Genomic DNA, 22532 nt, shown 5'->3' on the forward strand with positions numbered 1-22532 from the left:
GTTTCTATATTCCTACACGCTTTATGTCAGGTGATTCAGTGTTGATATCACGTGACGTGTGCAGATGTTTGGTCACGTGAGAAGCGAGTTCCCGCTGAGGAGGAGATTCGTTGAATCTATCGGATATGAGCATGCGTCAACACAAGAAACTATCCAGGTTGTGACTTGTGAGACCTGGGAACTTTATCTAAAAGCTTGAACAAGTCACTGGATGAAAGAATTCTTCTATACTTTTTTTAATGAACTGCATGATGCTGTTTCTGCCCATTTTTTTTTTATCAAAGTGACGTAATCGCGAAATTATTTGTTGCATGCCAAAGTGTTATACAAAGTATGATTAAAGTTTCAAGCAGCACCTTTATAAAATCATATTGATCATCAATATGAATTGTAGATTGCCGTAGTTAGTATAACTCTAAAATCATACAAACTTAACAGGAGGGTAGAGATATTCTGAGGTCACGGTCCATTACAATCCAGATTCTTGTTGACCGATCTTCCACGCTTCTTTTCTAATCAGTTCATAAGAACCTTCTAAAGCTAATCAAGGAATTCTGGAAACGGTAACAATCAGGATATTTAATATTTACGATGGTGGGAATTGCAAACACGATCACTAAACGCAGCCAGTGTTTTGTAACTCTGAAATGATTATTAATAATCAGATAATTAGTCCCTTGATCTATCTCAATTGCTTTCATTATCTAAGTATCTATTTCCCTTTCAATAACCTTAGGTTTTATCCCCCAAGTCATCCGCCCCACTTATGTGCAACCGATTGTTGATACCTTCAGCATCATGCTAATTATTTTAAATTAAAACAAGACTTGGTATTTATTGTGACAAAACGGAACATAGTGGGTGGGGTTCTCTGATAAGACATGTATTTTATTCTAAACGAATTAAGATCCCAAAGGGGAGACAAGAAGTGTGCAGATTGAACTATAGCTTGCTTCAGTACTGCTATATTCCAGATGTACTTGTGAAACGTCCGACATCTGCTTCCAGATTCCACTAATTTGAAGATTCGCCCATGTCCTGATGAGAGTTTAAACTGAAAGGAAGATAAGATAATGAGGTTAATTCGAATGATGATAGAAATTGAATCATCGTGTTTTAGATGTGAGAATGCGCGCAATGCTTCAAGTAACATATGCAGTTTTGATTGGCGTGACTGGCGTTGCGGTGAAATTTGACAATTACTATTGTAAATGGTGGTGGCTTCAATTAATGCAAGTGTTCATGATTTGTGTTGCAGTGAAATTATTAAACGAAGAATCGTCTAAGGTGATGATGTCATTATCATGCAATCTATAAATCTCATTTTGCAGGTATTTGGAACATTTGTATTCGATTTGACTTTTATGCTATGCATTAACATCAATTTCTATGTATTAAAGGAAAACTTATACAGATGCTGATTATTTTAATAACTCACATTCATTGTGTATGACTAACACTAATACCAGTGACTGACCTCAAATTGTGGACCCTTCAAGTAAATTGCTAATCCGAACGCGATGTTTAACTTAATCACCTTTTATACTCAATGAATCGTTTTTCCTTTTCATCAGGAAAAAAGTCACAAAACTGTTACATGAACCATTGTACAATTTATGTTTGACTATACGTACCCAGTATTTATTAAAAAATGATCAACATAAAGATAACCCGAAGTCACCTTCAATTTACGAGGTGCTACAGGCTTTATATGATTGAAGAAGTTGATGCTATGCGTCATTAGCTCATATCAAAGGATTGAGTTACTTCGAATGCGATTATCTAAATGGATTATCAGGTCTAGTGCAGATGATATGTCAACCATTTTGATTGAAAGTAGGTTAGTTTGTTGAAGTATGATTAACAAAACGATTAGGATACAACTACCGCTTCGGAAAGTAAAATGGGAACGCCGAAATACAGCCCGACGTCTGCAAGATGAAAAATAGATTGATTTTGATCAAGGGTATAGTTACAGAGACAAAGCAGAGATGAAAAGTGGAAATTGATGAAGACTCATACAGAGATCTGACATGTGTGACGCAAGAGAATCGATATGATGACAGCAATTAAGAGTAAAGCAAGGGAAAGAGAGAGGGTTAGAGACGGGAAGATAGAGGGAGCGGAGAGAGAGGAAGGAAGGAGAAAGAGGGGATATAAAGAGTGGTAGAGATAGGGCAAGTTTATTTTATAAACTGTAGGGAAGGCAGCTCCAGGATATTCTTTTCAGCCGACCTTCTTGCCCGTTCGCCATGTAATGTGTATTATGATCCGTATGCTCGACGATATTTGCATTAGATATATAATTTCAATAATGTAATTGCATTTCTCCACTTTCTTCATTACTATGAGGGCTTTTTTATCATTCATACGTCCGGGTATCTATTATTTGAATGCATTTAATATGATGACGTCTTCTGGTCGTGATATAGGAAAAAGGTTTTATAAAACAAGATGCTTTGATCGGAATAGCTCCATGCTTTAAATCGCTACTTTGCAGTCTGATATGGGAGAGATACGATTCACAGAAATCACATTAAGCGTGGTCATTTGGTTGAATCAAATTGGCAACCATCAGTCCTTCCTTGACGGCTCAAAGCAGAACATATCGATGATCCTCGGCCACCTGCCTCGTGCCGAAAGATACCAGATCCGGATGAAAATATCATTATCGTTTGCGGTTCGGCGATCTTCGGCTCGTGTCGATGTAAATTCGAAGGGATGAAAAACCGTTTCCGGGGGCGCTTATATGGTTAAGGAGAGATAAGTGGTGGCTGTCAAACCGAATTGTGGAATGACGGTATTTGATCTGTTCCATATTGACAGGGATACCAAGTTCTAATTTTTTGTAAAGAAATATCATGATCGTTTGCTGTTCGGCGTTGTTCGGCTGGTGTCGGCATTAAGTTCGAGGGGGTGACGAAGCGTTTCCGGGGCGCTTATGGCTACGGGGAGATAAATGGTGGCTGTCAAGGTGAATTGTGGAATGATGATATTCAACTTGTCGAATGATTGTTCGTGATGGCACACTCATTCGTAATCCCAGGGAGAGTCCTCCCACTGCTGAGTCATCTGGGATACCCCAACCCTTCACCAAGCCCCCGAAAGAAAACTTTCATGTTTTTCATTAATTTGGTGACCTCCTGGAGTAAAAAGCATATTAAATAGCCCATTGAATGTAAATATCTTTTTAAGAATGTCCATCTGGCTATCATAAAAGCACGCTTAATCTCACCGTATCAAAACAATTATTAATATGGAAAGCAATCCTATGGAAGATTGAAAGCATAAAGTTTCGTAAATTGATTTCGTCACGTAGCCTCGCCCCTTGAAGTAGCCTCCTTTATTTAACATTGACAGTGCCTCGGAGCATTTAAATCCAATTCTCTTTTAACATGGATTGATTTTTCAGGTTTCAATCACTGCTTTGCTCGCTTTTGTCTATGACATTCCGTTTTAAAGCAGCACAGTACAACAACGTGTACAAAAACATAGGATTTAGTTTAATGGTATGAGTTATCGCGCTATTCCTTCCAATTATTTTTTTTGAATGTGTAGAATATGTAGAAAAAGAGAAAGACATTCTTAATGATTGTGTCTCTCTCTCTTCTCCTTCTTCTTCTTCTTTCTTCTTCTTCTTCTCCTTCTTTCATCTTCTTATTTTCTTCTTCTTCTTTTCCTTCGTTCTTATCTTCATTTTCTTCTTTTTCTCCTTTCCTTCTTCTTCTTCTTCTTCTTTTTTCTTCATCTTCTTCTTTTTCTTCTTCTTCATCTTCTTCGATATGACACAGCAATGAGCTTGAAACTTATCCCATACACTTCATGTCAGCAGTTGAGAGAGTTTAAATACTTGTACCGGTAATCAAATTAGAATTCTCCCATAATAATAGAGATACAGCACCGCCCTGTTGACATGGCAACACAAATAACCATATTGATTGGGCGGGAAGTGTGCGGTCTCCCCGCGGTATTCACCATGTCGTTGGCTACACAATGGACATAATTGGACCTCTGGATTATCTGACCGGCGGGAAGTGCGCGGTTTCCTCGCGGTTTCCTCGCGACATGCAGCAGGTTATTCCAGAGGATCAGGTATTTAACGTTGCGTCAACCTTACCCTGAAAAGATGACAATGGATAGGAACTTGGCTTTTATTGGATAATGAAAGAGGACATGTGAACTTTCAGCCTTCACAAAGAATGAATTGGTAAATCATGAGCCAGAAAATATTAAAATCATACCTTTAAAGGTACTATGTCCCATTTGCAGGCCAAAAAAATGAAAAAGATAAATTCCAACTGCATTTGAAAGATAATACTTATTTAGAACTTCCCTAAAAAAGGTGGGGCTTGAAAATGTCTTCAAGTGGGAAAATAATGACTATTAGTTGTCATATCGACTTTAGGGCTATATAGCCCAAAAGTAATAGTCTTGATTTTCAGACAATTGTATCGAATGGTCATACGTTTTATGCTGCGCAAAGATTCAATCAGTTTAATCTTGGCCATCATAAGGAGTGGGTTATTGATGTAGACAAATGCTCATGTACCCTTTACAACTCTTTTCATGTATGTTATTACCAAAGAAGAAAAAAAGCCAATCAGTCACTCAATAGTGTCTGACAGTGAAGTCTAGCAAGTAAACGGGTTTCCTTGCATAATTTGAATATGAGGACACTGCTAACGTTTAAATGTCACAGATAGGACATACATGACATATTCATAATTCCTGCAAAGTTCTACAGAATTTGAGGTTGGCTGCAAAAGGGACATAGTACCTTTAAAGGGTCCACTCAAGCATTTAGACTAAGAAATCTATAAGGAGTACATTTAAGTCCTAAGAGTGGCAGAGAGTACATGGAGACAATTGTTCGGAGTGTCTTTGAAATTACTCCTCTAGGTATGATTTCAAAATTATTGATAAAGCCGTACTTATTTAGAATCTATATGGACTTTTACTTTACTTATAAAGGTCATTCTCAAAAACAAACAAAATACGAAGGAACTCGTTCTCAACCTCTATCGAAAGAATCAACTCATGGGCAATTTTAATACCCTATTGTACGTCCCGTAGAAACCATGTTCAGATTACGTAAAACTGCTGTGTCATGTTCGCAAATTTTAGAAGGTGACGCGTAAGGCTATTGAAATTGTCTGAGGTAGATTTTTTCGAAGGTTCAGGAATGCTCATTCTTTAATACATTATTAGCAAACTTGATACAAAAATACTAGTACTTTAAAAAACATCTTGTAATGTTTAGATCGAGTTTCCTATTTATATAAGTAGGCATTTCCGTGTCAGCCTCTGTTCTTCCATGAAAATGCACCCCCAAATTATTCACGAACATTGTAAGCACGGATGCGTGTATTGAGGAAAGTCAAGGGAATTCCCAGTTTTTAAGAGTAAGTTGCGTTTCCTTGTCATTATGGGGTGTATAGATTTGGCTGAATAGTCACCTAAACTTTGCCAGACTACCCAAAACTTGCCAGAATTGTGACAAACGCCTGTCTGCAATCTCAGGCTGTATCATTCAGCACATCACACAAGGCATTGTATAGGTCTGGTCGGTGATTAAGGTACAGCCACGTGCAAAGAATGTTACACGCGGCAAAGCAACTTTTCCATCTAAACACGCGATTTTTGAAAGTCACCCCAAAGTCACCCCAGACTTTCGATGAATGTCTGCAATCTGGATATCCATCATTCAGCACGATACAGAAGGCCTGACAAGGCATGGTGAATGCTAGATGCAGACACGTGCATAGAATGTCACACTCGGCAAAGCATGTCCGCTTTCCATGGATTATCTTTTCCATCTGAACACCCGGTGCTTGATTCATGAGGTGCAGAAGTGCTCAATTAGGACTCACCAAGCCTGAATGATGAGCAACAATCCCTTGCCACTGGTTATAACATATTCTGCTGTCAGTCAAACTCTTGATGCGAAGTGGATCTTCGCCATTAGATGTCTTGCTTAATCCTTTACATGAGGAATATTACCTATCCGAATACTTGATGTGCTATTCTGCAAGTGCAGAGCTAGAGGTACTCAGTGAGGACAAAACAATCCTAACGGATCCACAACAAAATGATATCTTCCTGCCCGCAGGGTGATAGCTATGGTCTGCTGCAGATTAGACAGTTTGCTTTCAGCAGAATCTCTGCTAGTAATTACCGTTTTTGACCATTTACCTCGGGTGTTTTGCATCTATTCGAACAGTCGATGTTTCATTCATTGAGTGCAGATATACCTGTATAATTCAGTAAGAACACAAGAAGCTCGAAGAATTCACACCATGAAAATTTTTCTTGTTTTAAGTGTATGATTACCGCAGAAATGATCAATAAGGACTGATTAAGCTTACGCCTCATACACAAGCAACTGATCTTGCCATTCCCCTGGTAGTATTGAGGTTATTCTTCGGTAATATTTTTGTGTTTTAACTTTTAAGAGGTGAGTTTAGACAAGTATTCGGTTAGTGCATTCGTGTGTTTGTACTATATTGTGTTATTAATAATTATATACATGCAACGATCTGCGACGTTGGAAGTTTATTGAATTCGTCCGACCATCCTGGAAACTTGTGAAAAGTTATTCATGAAACAGCCATATTGGCTGCCAAGAAGGATAATTCGGCAACAAAATAGCCAAAAAGAAGGACGCACAACCAAATTATAAAGGCATCCCCTGACGAAATGTCAGTGTGTGTTTTGTGGCCTTCTGTCTTTAGTGGCAAGGGTTGAAAGTATCTAATGCAATTTTTAGCTATGATGTTCATGTATTAATCATATTGACCATGTTCACTGTGGAAATTGGTTGAGTTAATACCGTACATAATTTAGCTAAAGCCCCCGGGATCGACAGCCAGTGACATCGACAGCTCTTAAGACCAATAATGTCTCTCCCTGGTACATGTACTTCTGACAACTTTTTTGAAAGTTCATGAGACCGACAGCCCGCGAGACCTCAAACCCACTAAAGACTGGCAGCTTATCGAATTTTGTTCTGATGCCCACCCCACCCCACCTATATGAAAGTGTTCTTGTGTGACGACGACCCTGTAAGAGCCTAGATGCTTATCCTCTCTTACAAGATGAAGGGAGGGGGTAAGAATGGACCAGCTTCGCCAGGAATCATCGTCACCCCTCGTCCTCCAAATCACACCACTACTCAACAACTTGCTGGAGATGCAGATGAGATAAGCTCCCAAATATTACCGACATTAATGTTCGCATGACGGAGAGATCGAGTCACCCTATCAAACTGTGGTTTCTCTCGGAACTCTGCAGATCAATCCGCACATCTTAGCTGACTCACGGTAAACACCGTGACTCACTTTCACAGCGAAGTATTCAATGTGGGGAGACACTGAAAATATGGACCTACTCTAGAGTTGTTGCTGAGACAAAGAGACAGAGGATAGATAGAGGGAAATGACATGCATGCCTAGACAGAGAGCTAGTTTGCCAGTGAATTTAAATCCTGTCTGCACTTATACTTGAATCTACCTGCGCCCTCTAGCTAGCAAATAATGCCTAATCGGTGACCATTGGTCCCTAATGTTCCCCTTTTTTCTTATGTTAACTGAGAGCTGATTTGATAAGATAACCACCTGTTTGTGACCATGCAGGAGAGTCTAACCCCTCTTGGCCAAACTTGTGCAGATAGGCTTTAATTCTGCCCCATGCTTTGTTTTTTGGTGAAAAATGTAGAGTTAGGTTAACATGTGTTGTGGTCTAGTGGATAAGCCACTGGACTTTAGATCACTAGGTAGTAGGTACAGGGTTCAAACCTTAGCCCAACAATAACGTTCTTTGGCAAGACTTAAATCTACAGATGCCATACTCCACCCAGGTGTTAAATGGGTATTCGTCTTGATTTAGTGATATGTTGACAAACACTTTATGAGCCCTATGAAAGCATTACTCTTTGATACTTAGGAGCTTTATGTTGGGATTATATTGTAGGCCTGTACATGGTTTTAGGAGTACCTGTTCTTAGATCGTTATTCCCTCTAAGGCGACTCAAAACCTTCGGTCCTCTGGTTGCTTACTTACAAGCATAAGCTTTCCGGGCAGTCAGGTAAAACAATCATCAAACATCAAACGTCAGATCAGATCAATGAGAAATCGTTTCTTTTTTTAACAAAATTCTTTGTTCTAATGTTTTTTTAATGATAGTGCAAATGATATTTGTTTGATTTTACAACGAAATAAGAGTTTTTCCCACCCACCCAAGGTCACATGGCTAGATTTGTTAGCTAATCACACATTTGTTCCTCGAAGAATAGATAGATAAATAATCAATCATCTTCCTTTACTAATAAAAAGTACTTGATCGCTCATAATATATGTCACCTCCAAGCTATACTGAGCGAAAGTCCCCATAATAGCAGCTGGTATCTTTGTCATGATTGTAGACTGTAGAGAGTCCTATACTGGAGGAAGCCACACCCACAACATCTTTCCATATGTTAAATGTATAGGTCATGTTGTATGGAGTATGAATAGGCCCGAAGTATCAAATCCAAAGTTCAAGTATGACTAGATTTTTGATTGACAACTTGCCCTCTAGATGAAACAGGACTCTCTTCCTCTACATCAGATAAAAATAACCCCTGCATCCCAAATAGACTCTTATTTTTGGCAGGACGGAATTTGTAATTTAACTTGGCTATTGAACAGCCATATGTCCCCATTTTCTATCTAACTCAGTGAGGCCTTTTTTCTTTTTACTTTGCCCCCAAAAGCTGCTCTCTTTGCCTTTGCATCGAGAAAGGGGCAACGTCATCCGTCTGTAAATAGGTTGGCGAAGTATTTTACCAATTACTCAGATTTGTAAGGAAATGTCTGTCTTTACTGTGAAACATTGACATATCTGTAACACGATCGCGAGGACGTAACATCGATAAATCAAATGAAGGGCAATCCCATGCTATACCATGTTGTATTTACCATATGAATTGTGTACGGATTTCATATTGTGTCATTAGGGACTTTTAGATTTGCGTGGACTGATACCTGCAACGTCCATTCAAGGCAGTGCTTTTTAAAAGGACGTCGATCGTAGCATAGACCTATTGTCTTCGTGTGAATCTAAAAGTCCCCATTGTAATGTTTTCAGATTTCAAAGGATGATGGACAAGACTGTTGAGATTGACTTAGGTTAATTTTACCAAAGTCTTTGCGAACGTGTTCTATGAAGGTTTACGTTCTTGTACGATGTATTGATCTCTTTCCTCCCTTTCTTTCTTTCTTTCCCTCTCTCTCTCTCTCTCTGCTCACGTCTTAATTTTTTTACCGCGCTCTCTCGCTCTATACATTTACTACAATGTGTCTGTTTCTCTGAATTAAGTTTCCTTAGTTCTATTCACTTATTGATGGTTTCTATTAAAGGAATATTGACTGGGAATCACTACATAAAAATCAGTGAAAATGCCACATACACGCACCCCCCCCCCCCCCCCACACACACACACACACGCACAGTGTTGATTCAAAGCCACTTTCTCCTTCGTTTTCTTTTAAACGAAAAAGGCACGAAATGACAGTTCTGCAACTGCACCTATTTATTTTCGAGATTGAGGAGCCGAGCAGAAATTCCTTTCAGGAAACACACTAATTAACACACAAACTCACGCTCAAACGCACATACAAGCGCGCACAGTGTTGATTCAAAGCACCTTTCCCCTTCAGTGAAGCCACTGAATGGCACTTTCGTACTTGAGGATGATACCCGCTAAACATGTCGAGATTGTGCCAAGCAGAAGCTCTATTCATCCAATGATTAACGTTTTTTTTTTGCATGATGCAAGTCAATTTATTATAATTATTTGTTGCCTGCCTAGTGAAAAGGTCAGTCACTATAGAAACGAGCGACGCGCAATTTCGATTCATCGTATACTATCTGTCCACGTCAATAGATCCGCACAAAATAGAGGATAACGAAAAGTAATTAGAGTGTAAAATACAGAATGAAAAAAACAAAAACTCATCTCTTATATATTATAATATCTTGCAAGTTTATATGTGATTAAAATGACCATGGAAACATATGAAAAGCCTTTTTTTTTTAGCAATAGCACGTATAGTGGATTTGATAATCCTTAGCCTTTAGGTTTTATTTTACTTGTACTTTATGTAGTTTGCAGTCTTTATAATGTGAGATGTCGATCCAATCTTGCATCGTAGGCCTATACAAGACATATACATTAAATAAAATATAGGCGGCTAATGACGATGACGATGTCTGTCTGTACATAAACATTGTATCAATTATGCTATATCCTCATTTAACAAGCTACGGTTTGTTGCATCCCCAGTGCCATGGATATTCATTTGAATATGTTTAGAAGATTATATTTCTTTCATTTTTTTCTATTTGTCTACAGAATCTTAATGAGTACAAGTTTAGATACGACTACCCACGCAGAAAGGAGCATTTGCAAAACTCAAGCAAAGGCCGTCCAAGTATATTTTTTTCCAAGAATGAACAGAGCCCAGAATGCAATGACTCTTAAATCAAGTGGAGCATACGAAAAGAGGTAATACAACTTTGAATAGCAAAGGACCTATCGGCGCATCTTGAGGGACAGTAGCTACCAACCTCAACATGGGTAGCGGAACGAGTAAGGCGGTTGCCACGACTACGAACTCTTCCCAGAAGGAAGAGGTCAAACCTATCCCCAAGAAGGATCCCAGTGACAGGAGAAAGGTGGAGACGACGGCCTGGAGCCTGACGGTTCCAGGGGTCGACGGTGCCGCCGTCACTGATACGGAAGAGGAACCCATGCACATCTATGACGCGGTCGACGGGGGTATCGGGAAGGAGGCAAAGGAGAAGGACGACGATGCCGGCAAAGACGATGGCGATAAAGACGACTCGCTTTCGGAGGGGTCCACTTCTGAATACCTCATGACAATGGTAATCATCAGCTATTCCTTCTAATAATAATAATAATAATCTGGATTTATATTACACTTAATTCAGAATACCGTCTCTAAGCGCTTTACAAATATCATTACCCCGGTCATCGGATTCTTCTAGTTGTAAAATTGGACACAAATAAATATGCTCCTTAATGGTATGAATTATATCTATTACGCTACGGATAGGCTATACCTAACTGTTTTCTTCTGTCTTTTCCTGTTTTCAGGGACAGCCAGCTAGCAGCCGATCAGCAGAGAGTGATGAGGATCGGAATAAAAAGTTGAACGTTCTTCATCAGACCGGTAGCTATCACGAGTCGGAGTTCACCGATTCCAAATTCAAGGTGTTCAACGATTACCTGGTGTGGGCTACCGAGACCGGGAGCAGAGGCGAACGGGTTGTCATGCCTGACGATAACATGAAGATACAGGTGGGTGAAAATGGTGAACATCATACAGTCAAACCTGTCTATAGCGACCGCCCAAGGGAAACTTAAAACGTGGTCTTCGTAGACGGATTCCTTTGGTACATGTTTCAATGAGAAACCATTTTCAAGGGGAACAAACAATGTGGTCTTTGTAGACAGGTGGTCTTTGGAGACAGGTGGTCTTTGGAGACAGGTGGTCACTAAAGCAGGTTTGACTGTACTTGTTATCCATTCATCACAGCAGTGTCGTGGTCTAGTGGATACGCCACCTGACTATAATAATAAAAATAATGATAATAATGTTACATTTATAAAGCACCTTATCATTAGATACAAAGCGCATAAACAATAAATACTTACAAACGAAGAAAGAGGACATTATCATATGAAGCTAACAGTAACATTAAGATTGGTTAAGAGATGCATTTTCTTTTTTTCTTCTCTATCGCAGCAAAAACAAACGATACGGGATACAATGGCCAAACTGCAGGAGGCCGAATCGTACACGGGTAATGAGGAACTCCACTGTCTTCTCGTCCTCTGTAAGATGAGTGACGTCAGGCAGGAGGACTACGTCGAGCTCGTCACTGAGCTCGGCTACACAAAGCTCTTCATGAAGATCTGGGATTCATTACACAAGGTTAACGTCAATGATCAGGTAGGTTTTATCGTAAGTCTATGTTTTGTTTATATGCCTGATATTTGATTTAACCGTAACGGTAAACTAACCCAACCTAGTTGCAAAGTTAACACAATACCTTTGACGAAAAGAATCCCAGAGTCTATGTCAGAACAACTTTTTCATTGAAAATATCCAATAGATCACAACTCTCGAGTTTAATTAGCTAGTGAAGTATTTGGTTAACCTATTCTTGGAAATAAAATGATATTCATATTCATTATATCATATTTATTGTGTTTCCCTCAACCTTTTATAACCTATTCATCTATTCCTACATTCAGCTTGCCAATCCAGCGACCTACCTTGCCATCAACATGCTGCTGGATGCGACGTCGGGCTTCACAGAGATCGGAAGCAACCTATGCAGGGATATGGGCACCGAGTGCGTCGAGGCCTTGCTGCTCGTGCTCTACGACAAGTTCTACGAGGTCGATGAACTTAACATGGACAGCAAGAAGCTGAGGTGGATGTCGAGGAGGGAGTTTCTCAAGAGAGTCCTCACCGTCCTCTACCACTGTATCAGGTGAGAATATAACCCTTCTTCATCTAGGATCACTACAGAGCAGTACAGGACCTATGATCTAGCCTTGAGGTTAAACCCTTCCAGAAGATAAATCTTCTCCTAGAACCACTAGGACGGCGTCCGTCCCGTACAGGGCCTACGATGTAGCCTTGATGTTAAACCTTCCAGATCTTCTAAGGCAGTGTTCTGTTAACGGCTTTCTGTTTCTTGAAGTTAAAAATGAATGTTCATTTTTAATTTGTGTCCCTGGAAATGGAATAAAATAAAGGTCAAAATAAAATATTAATTTGAAATCTCTTTTTAAGTCGTAAACTGAGCCATGTAAATCTCCTAACTTTGTCATCACTTTTAAAATTAGATTTTAAAATCAGATTGAGTCTTTTAATAAATGATATCATAAATATCTCTTCATTCAGACATTACATGGATAACAAGGAAATATTTCGTGAGCACCACGCTTCTCTGCTTCTCAAACCCTACCTGAAATGCCGCTTCCTCATCCTGCGTGTCAAGGTAAGCCAATTCACCGAGGTTGGCCCGACATTCTCGATTCAATAGTCAGAGTTCATTTTGCAATACGTTCGTTGCCATTATCGCCTGATAATTTTAACTTATTACAACTGGTATCTCCTACTCACTATTTTGTATTAGAATTCATTGGATATGCGTTCCTGAATCATCTCAAGTTACCTTAGAATTAATGAAGGTATGAAAAACATATTTTAAATTGATAAAAGCGCATAACATCCAGAGAGACCCCAAAAATAAATTATGATACTCATTTCAAGAGTGTACTTTGGCGGATCCAGGATTTTTAGCTTGGGGATAGGGAGGACCCTTACTCTGAAAGACTTAAAGAATGGGCTATACATTTTTTGAGGTGCATTTAGCCGTCGACATTTGTTGACGGTGGCACAATCAGGTATCCATTAAGTTTAGATTTTTAACCTTACATTAATTCCATTATTTATTTATCTTTCCTCTCATGGGGGTCTAACAAACCTAACAGTAAAAGCCAAATTTTCAGCTGACATCAAATTACTCCCTTTTTACAGAAGCCACCAGCAGGATCAAATTAATGGAATAATTATTGATGCATCATCCAAACAGTTCCCCTAGGAAACACTGAATGTTCTTTAGATGTACATAAACATTCTATCAATGTTTGGAATAAAGACGTTTTTGTGAATGTCTTGAGAACGTTTTGGATTTGCTAGGTCTGATTTGGTTCTAAAACCTAATCCCGATTTCTGCTTCATTCTAGGCAATATTCACCCTAGCTTTTATCGTAACGGAGGACGAGAACGCTCATCTGAATACGACCAACACAAACATCGACTTTATCATCAAGATCTTGAGCAAAGCTCTGAGTGAACCCAACCATTATTCGGCACACTACAACTTCTCCGCCAGTCAGGTGGCCGATGCCATGAAATATCTCGCCGCTTATGACGACAACAAGGTACAATAGCATTTACTTTTTCCTTTTCAGCTAATTGATTTGATTTGATTGATTTATTCTCCGAATTCCCAATAAAAACATGATATATATACAGAACATTTACTACATGATATAAGTAAACATTTAAACGAACATAATATACAATGTAAAACAATAAAAGAAGAATACAACAATGAAGTCGGAAGGACACTAATTCAGTCAAGCCATAGAGACAAGACTATTCTGCCATGCATGGGGTACAAGTAATTAGAAGCGTTTATCAGGTATAATCATTAGTTTGGAAAGTCCATTGCCATTTTTGTGAAAAGCTTGGTTGATCATATGAATCCCATCGACGCGGTGGTTGGGGAAGAACTGTCGAGAAACCAAAACTAACACACTGTATTCATTTTTAAAAGTCATAACATTTAGTTGAGACAAGGAATATTAACTGGGAAATGTGCTCTAGGATCATACAAATTGGCAACATTTTGAAAGGTTCAAAATGTCTGTCGTTCGATATAAACCAGCAATTTTGAAATCTTCGACATTAACCATTATCCACGTACAATTTGTGTAGATACGATACACGACCTTTTATTTGAAGAGTAAAGTAAAAGAGATAATACATACCAGTGAGTTGCCAACTTAATGAAGTAAAAATGTAATTCTTAAATCATTCCTGCCACGACTGAAGGGGTAACTTGTATTAGTGGACATCATTTTTGTTCATCAATATTGAGACATGTGCAACTGATGTAACAATGTTTGTTTTATACCGATATGTCACAACATGTACTGTTTTCAAATATATTGTTTTGTTTTGCTCAAGAATGATTGAATAAAAAATCATCTTTGTTCCTCTACAGGTGAAATTTGTCGCATCCGGAGCTCTTTCTCGCATCGTCTCCATGCTGCAGAATGATAACCCCATGGAGGAACAGAAGAGTGCCATGGATGCCCTCTGGACCCTGTCATTTCACCCCACAAATAAGAAGGCTATCCAGGAGGAAAAGGGATGCTTAGAAAGTAAGTACAGGGCCCCATTTCACAAAACTTGTCATCAGTGACAAAGGACAGATTTTGTTATAAGCTACTGAAATCCTTGCTTCTGATTGGTCATCAGCAGATTTGTCACTGATTTTTTTTCCTTTGTCATTGAAAAGAGGCTTTGTGAAACGGGCCCCAGTTGTTAATATTGAAGTTGATGTTAGCAGACTGCTGCGGAAGGAGGTACAAAATGGGTACAAAGGGAACCTACGGCTGTATGTCCTATCCTTGAGCTTTGATAGTTGAGCTTTTAATTAATTCCTTGTCTTCCTCCAAGTTTCAATATCTCTTATTTATCCACTGAGTTAGCATGTTTCCGAGTATAAGCAAATCCCATAGGGCGAGAGGTCTCCTGCCATTAAAGCGTAAACTGGAAATCAACAACTTTGTTTATCTTTTACATTACAAAACCTGGGGAAATGTGCATAAACTGAGATTAGATGTGAATAGCGATGCGACAGGTGTTTCGGCGACAATTGATCCGGGATTTTATTTTGTCAACGATGTAGAGTGAGGGTCAGGATTGCAATTTGGTTTTAAGTTAGGTTTCAGGTTGGGGTTAGGTATATTATTTGATCCGTGGTTAAAGTTATGAATTTGATAACTGTAGGATGTTGACCGCGGAGCAATTGTTCCTGGAGCATATTATGTTGCGTGAATGGCGTATACATTCCAAGATCTGTGCTTCGAATCCCGAGGCACTCGGACAAAAGAAAACTAATAATCCTGAAATCATCTAACTGACAAATGCTTCTACCTTGTAGTTCGTTTTCAGATATAGGAATTATGATAGCACTGTTTCAGTTCCTTACGATTTTCCCTGTTGTTCCTCTCTTTTTATTTAGTTGTCCGTCAATGTAAGATGACAGAACAACTATCCCGATCTTCTACTGCTGTCCTGTGGAATGTAGGCGAGGAGACACACGCTACACTCACAAAGAAGGTAGGACCTTTAAAGCCCGTCTGTACTAGTTTGACCATGGGGGTTTAGACCTCCCTGCAAGGTCACTGACAGGTGGTTATCTCATCAAATCAGCTCTCAATTAACATAAGAAAAAGGGGATCATGGGGGACCGACAGGCACCGACTAGGCATTGTTTGCTATATAGAGGGCGCAAGTAGCTATATGTAGTACAGTGGGGCTTAAAAGTAATCGATCTTGCAACAATAAACGGGGTTCTTGCTTTGGCGAAAATTGTTGACTCTCTGCACAGTCGAGTAAAGATTAAATTTAGCTACATAATGATACGACCTTTTCATATTAATTTGAGTCAAACCTGATAAATGTGCATTAACGATATGTTAAATTCAAACTCATATCAAGAAACAGCCACATTATGATACGAAAGTAATTACTTCAACTAGTTTGCAATTACACTATTCCCGATGGACGTGCAATATGTTTTTTTACTCAACAGTTGTTTTTTTTCATTTCTGCATGACTTACATCTGAAGGAATAAGTTTTAATTTTAGTGCCATCAGAATCGAAAATAAAATGATGAGTATTTTTTTCCATCGGTAATTGATGAATTACAAATCAATAAAGTTATTTCACTCGTACATGTTTGTCATATTTTCAGTATTACAATCGCATAATTGTATCGAAATAATATCGTTTTGTTTGTTTTTTTCTTTTATCATCAGTCGAAGGACTCATCCCGCAAACCCAAGCTCGACGACCGCGAAGCATCGCCGTCAAAATCCCGCGGAGAGAAGGATGACAACATTGCCCGCTATGCCGTTGAAACCATCGATGATAGCATGTACGTAGGGAATGATGATGATAATGACGAGGAGGAAGAAATCAGTACTAATCACGTGATGCTCAGCTACCAATGGGATGTCCAGAAACAAATCCTGAAGGTCAAGGAACTTTTACAAGCTGACGGATACAAGGTCTGGATGGATGTCGACCAAATGGGTAAATTAGTACAGAATTAAACTTTAATACTTTTGCAATATGACGTAAGTCTTCTATAATTATTATGCTTTTAATTAAAATAATTAAATGCTTTTAATAGATGCCAAAAAACAAGAGAAACGGAGCAAATCTAATTTGAGTAGAATCGGACAACTAAAAGGAAGTTGTTAATTTTTTTTTAAGTATAAAATACTAATGAACTCTCTTATTAGTTATCCGATTTTGCTCAAAGTTTTTTAGATTGTTTTTTCTGCTTCTATTGAAAGTAAATTATTTTTAGAGTGGACTTGCCCTTTAAAGATAATATCGATTTTGTGAACAGACGATGAATAATTTGTGAGCTTTCTTTTCTATTTATATGTAAAACACTATTTGTAGTATCGATGCCAAGTGGAAAAGACTGTTCTTGAAATCAGCCTCATACTCCAAAATATCATTTACGATATTTGTGTGCAGTGTATTTTACCTTATTTGATTTAAGCTAGATCGAATAATTCACTTCTCTTTCTGATAATTCCAAAACTCAAAAGGCACCATCTCTCTCATTTCTTATGAATTTCTGGATCTGGTTTTCCCAATAAGCTTTATCCCTCTATACAAGTACATGAGTTTATTTCCTGTAAATCAGACGATAAATTGCATGGAAAAATCGCAAAAAGTGACGCAGCAAACAGTGGAACTTGTGCATCTACTTTTGCTGCATAATGTTTTATGTTTTGCTCGTGTTTTTCTACTATCCCCATGCTCACTTATCCTAAGACTTACGAAAAAGTATATTTTATTCGTTTCTAGGTGGGTCCACCCTAGAGGCTATGGCGTCGGCTGTGGAGAATGCAATGGTCGTACTTATCTGCTTCTCGGAGAAATATAAGAACAGCCCTGCATGTAGAACAGGTAGGCCTACTGAAAAGATACTAGATAGAGTAAACAACTGAATTGTTCATACCCTTACTAAGTTTTGTAATTTTTTTGAGTATGCGAAAAATTGATTAGTCCTGATTGACGTTTCTTGAGAGTGTGACATGTTAAAGCGTACATCTAAAAGGCCCTAATTCAACCAGTATCATTCTTGAGTTTCAAGGAACACACAAACATCAAATTAACAAGGGGTATGAATAATTCATGTGTTAATTGTATATAATGAGAAGGTCCAAATCAAATTGACTATACTATAGGCATATATCTGAACAAGATTCTCCTGTATTCGGAACGAAAATCTGAAAGTATATTTGACTGTCCTATGACAGCTCAGCACTTTGTAAGATATAAACTGAGAAGAAAATGAGTAATCGTCCTTGTTTTCACGAAGTGACGGTAGTGAGGAAAATCGTAACGCAAAGTCAATGCAATTTTTTTTACTACCGTCACTTCGTGAAAACAGCGACGGTTTATGTTTTCGTTTTAGCTTTACTATTGTTTCACGGAAGAGGTTTACGGTACACCATGTGTAAAGTCCTCGAGGGACTGAGGAAAGTGGGTAGAAAATAGAAGTGAGATGGAAAGGCGAGAAAGTGGAGGTTGGAAGGAAGAGTATCTTTCGGAAGTGAGTCTAGTCCTGAAAAGGACTGTAAACCAGAAAGTTGTAGGAGGGATGAGAGGTTTGAGTAGAAGACTGGATTGAGTTGGAGAGTTGAGTAGACGAGTAGAGTTGCAGAGCAGGAGCAGGAGAGTAGACTCGACGTTTCGGACAGGTTGACTGTCCGTCTTCAGGAGTGAGTGTTCGCTAGGCGTGCGGCGGTTCTTATGGCGTGAATGCGGACTTGGGGGAAAGCACTGGGCCGGCGGGCTCGGCAGGTTGGCAGGCAGCTGTCGGTGGTGGCGCGCGGTTGTGTGAATTGGCGGGAAACGAGTGGGCGGCGGCTATGCGGACGTCGTGTGGTAGGTGTCGGCGGGGTAGCGGGGGGGGGGGGTTGTGTCAGTCGTTGAGTGGGTGTATCGATCGGCGGTGAGGATGGCTATTAGTGGTGTCGGTCTGTGTGTGTTGGTCGGCGGTTTCGGCGTTGGCGTAGGTTGTAGCGAGGTGTGGGCGTGGGCGGTGCTTGTGTGGGTGAAGTGGCTAGTTGAGAACGTGTAGTGCTTGATTGAGTGGGTGTGGTTGGGTGGTTGCAGGTGGTGTCCGGGCTAACGGATGGATGGATTGGTGAAGTGTTGGTGATTGGCGTGTTGGTTGTGGAGTTGGTTGAAGATTGGTCGGAAGTAGGATGGTGAGGGAGGATTGGGTGCCAGATACTGTTGATGTGAAGGCCTGGGTCTTGGGGTACGGTGTTGTGTTGGTGGATCTCGATGGCTTCTCGGACTCTTCGGGTGTGCCAATGTCGGATGGGAGTGATGAGGTGACTTTTATCCCAGTGAATGTGGTGGAGCTCTTGTTGTGCGTGCTTGACGATGGCTGACTTGTCCCAGTCGCTGCGTCGGTGGTGGGTCTTGTGTTCTTTTAGTCGGGTGTCGAAATCGCGGCCGGTTTCTCCAATGTAGACTTTGCCGCAATCGCAGGGAATCTTGTAGACGCCTGGTTGTTTGTTGGATGGGTGCTTGTCCTTGTGAGAGTGAAGAGTGGAGTAAAGCTTGTGGTTGGATTGGTGTCTGACGAGGATGTTGGCTGAGCGGAGGATGCGTTGTAGTCGGTGTGATGTCTTGCCGATGTAGGGAAGTACGATGGTGGCGGTGGGCTTAGTATCAGGTTGGGTTCCGGTGGTGCTGGTCTTGTGGTAGGGAGTTCGGGTGTTGATTTTCCTTCTTGGGTATTGGTTGATGGAAGTAAGTGCGTGTGTGATGTGCTTGAGTTCTTGCTGGAGATGTGCTTTATCACTAAGTTGGTGGGCTCGTCTGATGAGTGAGTTGGAGACTGATTGGTGGACTGATGGGTGGTGGTGAGATCGGAAGTTGAGGTAGCGGTCTGTGTGGGTTGGTTTCCGGTATACTTGGTGCGAGGGGAATCCTGATGGTGTCTTAGTGATGAGTACGTCTAGGAAAGGGATTGAGTTGTCGTGTTCGGTCTCCATGGTGAACTTAATGCTGGGGTGTTGGTTGTTGATGTGGTCGAGGAAATGGTGGAGGTCTGGTGTGCTGTGTGGCCAGATGACGAAAGTGTCGTCGACGTAGCGTAGCCAGAGTGAAGGAGACTTGTCGGCGGACTTGAGTGCTTGGTGCTCGAGGTGTTCCATGAAGATGTTGGCGATGATTGGTGAGAGTGGAGATCCCATGGCTGCTCCTTGAAGTTGTTTATAGAAGTTGCTGCGCCACTTGAAAGAGTTGGAGTGGAGGCAGGTGAGAAGGAGGTCGTGGATCTGGTCAGGTGTGAGTTTAGTCCTAGATTCGAGGTCTGGGTCTGAGATGAGGCGTTGTTTGATGATGTCGCATGCTTGGTCTACAGGAACGTTGGTAAATAGAGAGGTGACATCGAAGCTGACGAGTGTGTCGGATGGCTGGATCTTGGTTTTGGAGAGGATGTCGATGAAGTGCTTAGAGTTCGTGACGTGGTGCTGGGATTGGCCTACGAGTGGTTGTAGAATATTGGCGAGATGACGTGCAGTGTTGTAGCAGGATGATCCTCGGGTAGAGATGATAGGGCGGAGAGGGATAAGCGGCTTATGAATCTTGGGCTGTCCGAAGAGGATGGGTGACTTAGCTGACGAGGATCTGAGTTGAAAGTAGAGTGCCTTGGGTAGTATGTCGGATCTGTGTAGGGTTAAAAGTTGTTGGTTGATCTTCCTTTCGTTGGCCGGGGTTGGGTCCCTCTTGAGTTTGGAGTAGGTTTCCTTATCTTTGAGTAGGTCGCAGATCTTATCTTCGTATGTATCTTGGTCCATGACGACGGTGGCGTTTCCCTTGTCTGCTTGTAGGATGTGGATGGATTGGTTCTTGCGGAGGTCTTGAATAGCGGATCGTTCTTCTTTAGATAGGTTGGGTTTGGGTGGCTTAGCTTCGGCGAGAGCGTTGGTAATTTTGAGTCGGATGTCGTTAGCAGCAGCTTTGGATAGGAAACGGAGCTTGGGTTCTACTTGTTGCACGATGTTGGAGAATGGTATCTTCTTGGGGGCTACGGCGAAGTTGAGTCCTAGGGATAGAACCTTGTGTTCGGCTTGGGAGAGTCTGTGTTGACTGAGGTTGACTACTGTGTCCTTTATGGGTTGGGTCGTTGGAGGGTCGTTGGTGCAGATGCGCTTGCGTGAACGTAATTGGTCGAACTTCCTAATTTGCTTGAGTTTGGTGGTCTGAAAGGCGAGTTGGGCGGTGTGGTCGTTGAAGGACTGTACTTTGCTGAGGTCATCAGGATTGAGTTGTTGGTTGATCTTGGACTGAGATGCAGAGGTAGCGGTGTTGAGATCGTGGAGTTGGTGGCGTGTGTGTACGATGCGTTCTCGGGTAAGGTCAATACCGGCTTGGTGTAGTATGCGCTGGGCTTTGGGGGTGTCAACGGCGGATTTGAGTTGAAGGCCTAGAGGGATGGTGTCGGAGTCGCGGCAGCGTTTGAGGAAGGTTAGGTGGTTGGTGAGCTTGGCTGTCTTAACTAGGTCGCGCTGGAGTTGTCTGACGCTGAGTTGAGTAGGCTCCCCGTAGAGCTGAATCAGATGATGTTTGAAGGTTTGCATGATGGTATGAATAATCACGGAAGAGGTTTACGGTACACCATGTGTAAAGTCCTCGAGGGACTGAGGAAAGTGGGTAGAAAATAGAAGTGAGATGGAAAGGCGAGAAAGTGGAGGTTGGAAGGAAGAGTATCTTTCGGAAGTGAGTCTAGTCCTGAAAAGGACTGTAAACCAGAAAGTTGTAGGAGGGATGAGAGGTTTGAGTAGAAGACTGGATTGAGTTGGAGAGTTGAGTAGACGAGTAGAGTTGCAGAGCAGGAGCAGGAGAGTAGACTCGACGTTTCGGACAGGTTGACTGTCCGTCTTCAGGAGTGAGTGTTCGCTAGGCGTGCGGCGGTTCTTATGGCGTGAATGCGGACTTGGGGGAAAGCACTGGGCCGGCGGGCTCGGCAGGTTGGCAGGCAGCTGTCGGTGGTGGCGCGCGGTTGTGTGAATTGGCGGGAAACGAGTGGGCGGCGGCTATGCGGACGTCGTGTGGTAGGTGTCGGCGGGGTAGCGGGGGGGGGGGGGTTGTGTCAGTCGTTGAGTGGGTGTATCGATCGGCGGTGAGGATGGCTATTAGTGGTGTCGGTCTGTGTGTGTTGGTCGGCGGTTTCGGCGTTGGCGTAGGTTGTAGCGAGGTGTGGGCGTGGGCGGTGCTTGTGTGGGTGAAGTGGCTAGTTGAGAACGTGTAGTGCTTGATTGAGTGGGTGTGGTTGGGTGGTTGCAGGTGGTGTCCGGGCTAACGGATGGATGGATTGGTGAAGTGTTGGTGATTGGCGTGTTGGTTGTGGAGTTGGTTGAAGATTGGTCGGAAGTAGGATGGTGAGGGAGGATTGGGTGCCAGATACTGTTGATGTGAAGGCCTGGGTCTTGGGGTACGGTGTTGTGTTGGTGGATCTCGATGGCTTCTCGGACTCTTCGGGTGTGCCAATGTCGGATGGGAGTGATGAGGTGACTTTTATCCCAGTGAATGTGGTGGAGCTCTT

The 22532-nt window shown here is 41.3% G+C and overlaps 1 protein-coding gene across 2 annotated transcripts in view; it reads left to right on the plus strand.

Moving 5' to 3' along the window:
- The window catches only part of LOC100888378, a 34369-nt gene that overhangs the window by 8121 nt on the left and 3716 nt on the right, over nt 1-22532 (plus strand). Inside the window, exons 1-11 of one of the 2 annotated variants that reach the window (XM_030982219.1) lie at nt 5742-6454; nt 10392-10924; nt 11157-11360; nt 11809-12015; nt 12321-12562; nt 12979-13075; nt 13827-14024; nt 14873-15032; nt 15899-15996; nt 16699-16975; nt 17768-17869. In XM_030982219.1, the coding sequence (XP_030838079.1) occupies nt 10613-10924; nt 11157-11360; nt 11809-12015; nt 12321-12562; nt 12979-13075; nt 13827-14024; nt 14873-15032; nt 15899-15996; nt 16699-16975; nt 17768-17869 (1897 nt within the window). In that variant the 5' untranslated portion in view covers nt 5742-6454; nt 10392-10612. Of the gene's footprint in view, nt 1-5741; nt 6455-10391; nt 10925-11156; nt 11361-11808; nt 12016-12320; nt 12563-12978; nt 13076-13826; nt 14025-14872; nt 15033-15898; nt 15997-16698; nt 16976-17767; nt 17870-22532 lie in introns of those variants that run through there. The other variant, XM_003725505.3, reaches the window with a different exon arrangement.

Source organism: Strongylocentrotus purpuratus, unplaced genomic scaffold, assembly GCF_000002235.5.
Source record: "Strongylocentrotus purpuratus isolate Spur 01 unplaced genomic scaffold, Spur_5.0 spur5_scaffold_12, whole genome shotgun sequence".
In the NCBI taxonomy this organism is placed as follows: Eukaryota; Metazoa; Echinodermata; class Echinoidea; order Camarodonta; family Strongylocentrotidae; genus Strongylocentrotus; species Strongylocentrotus purpuratus.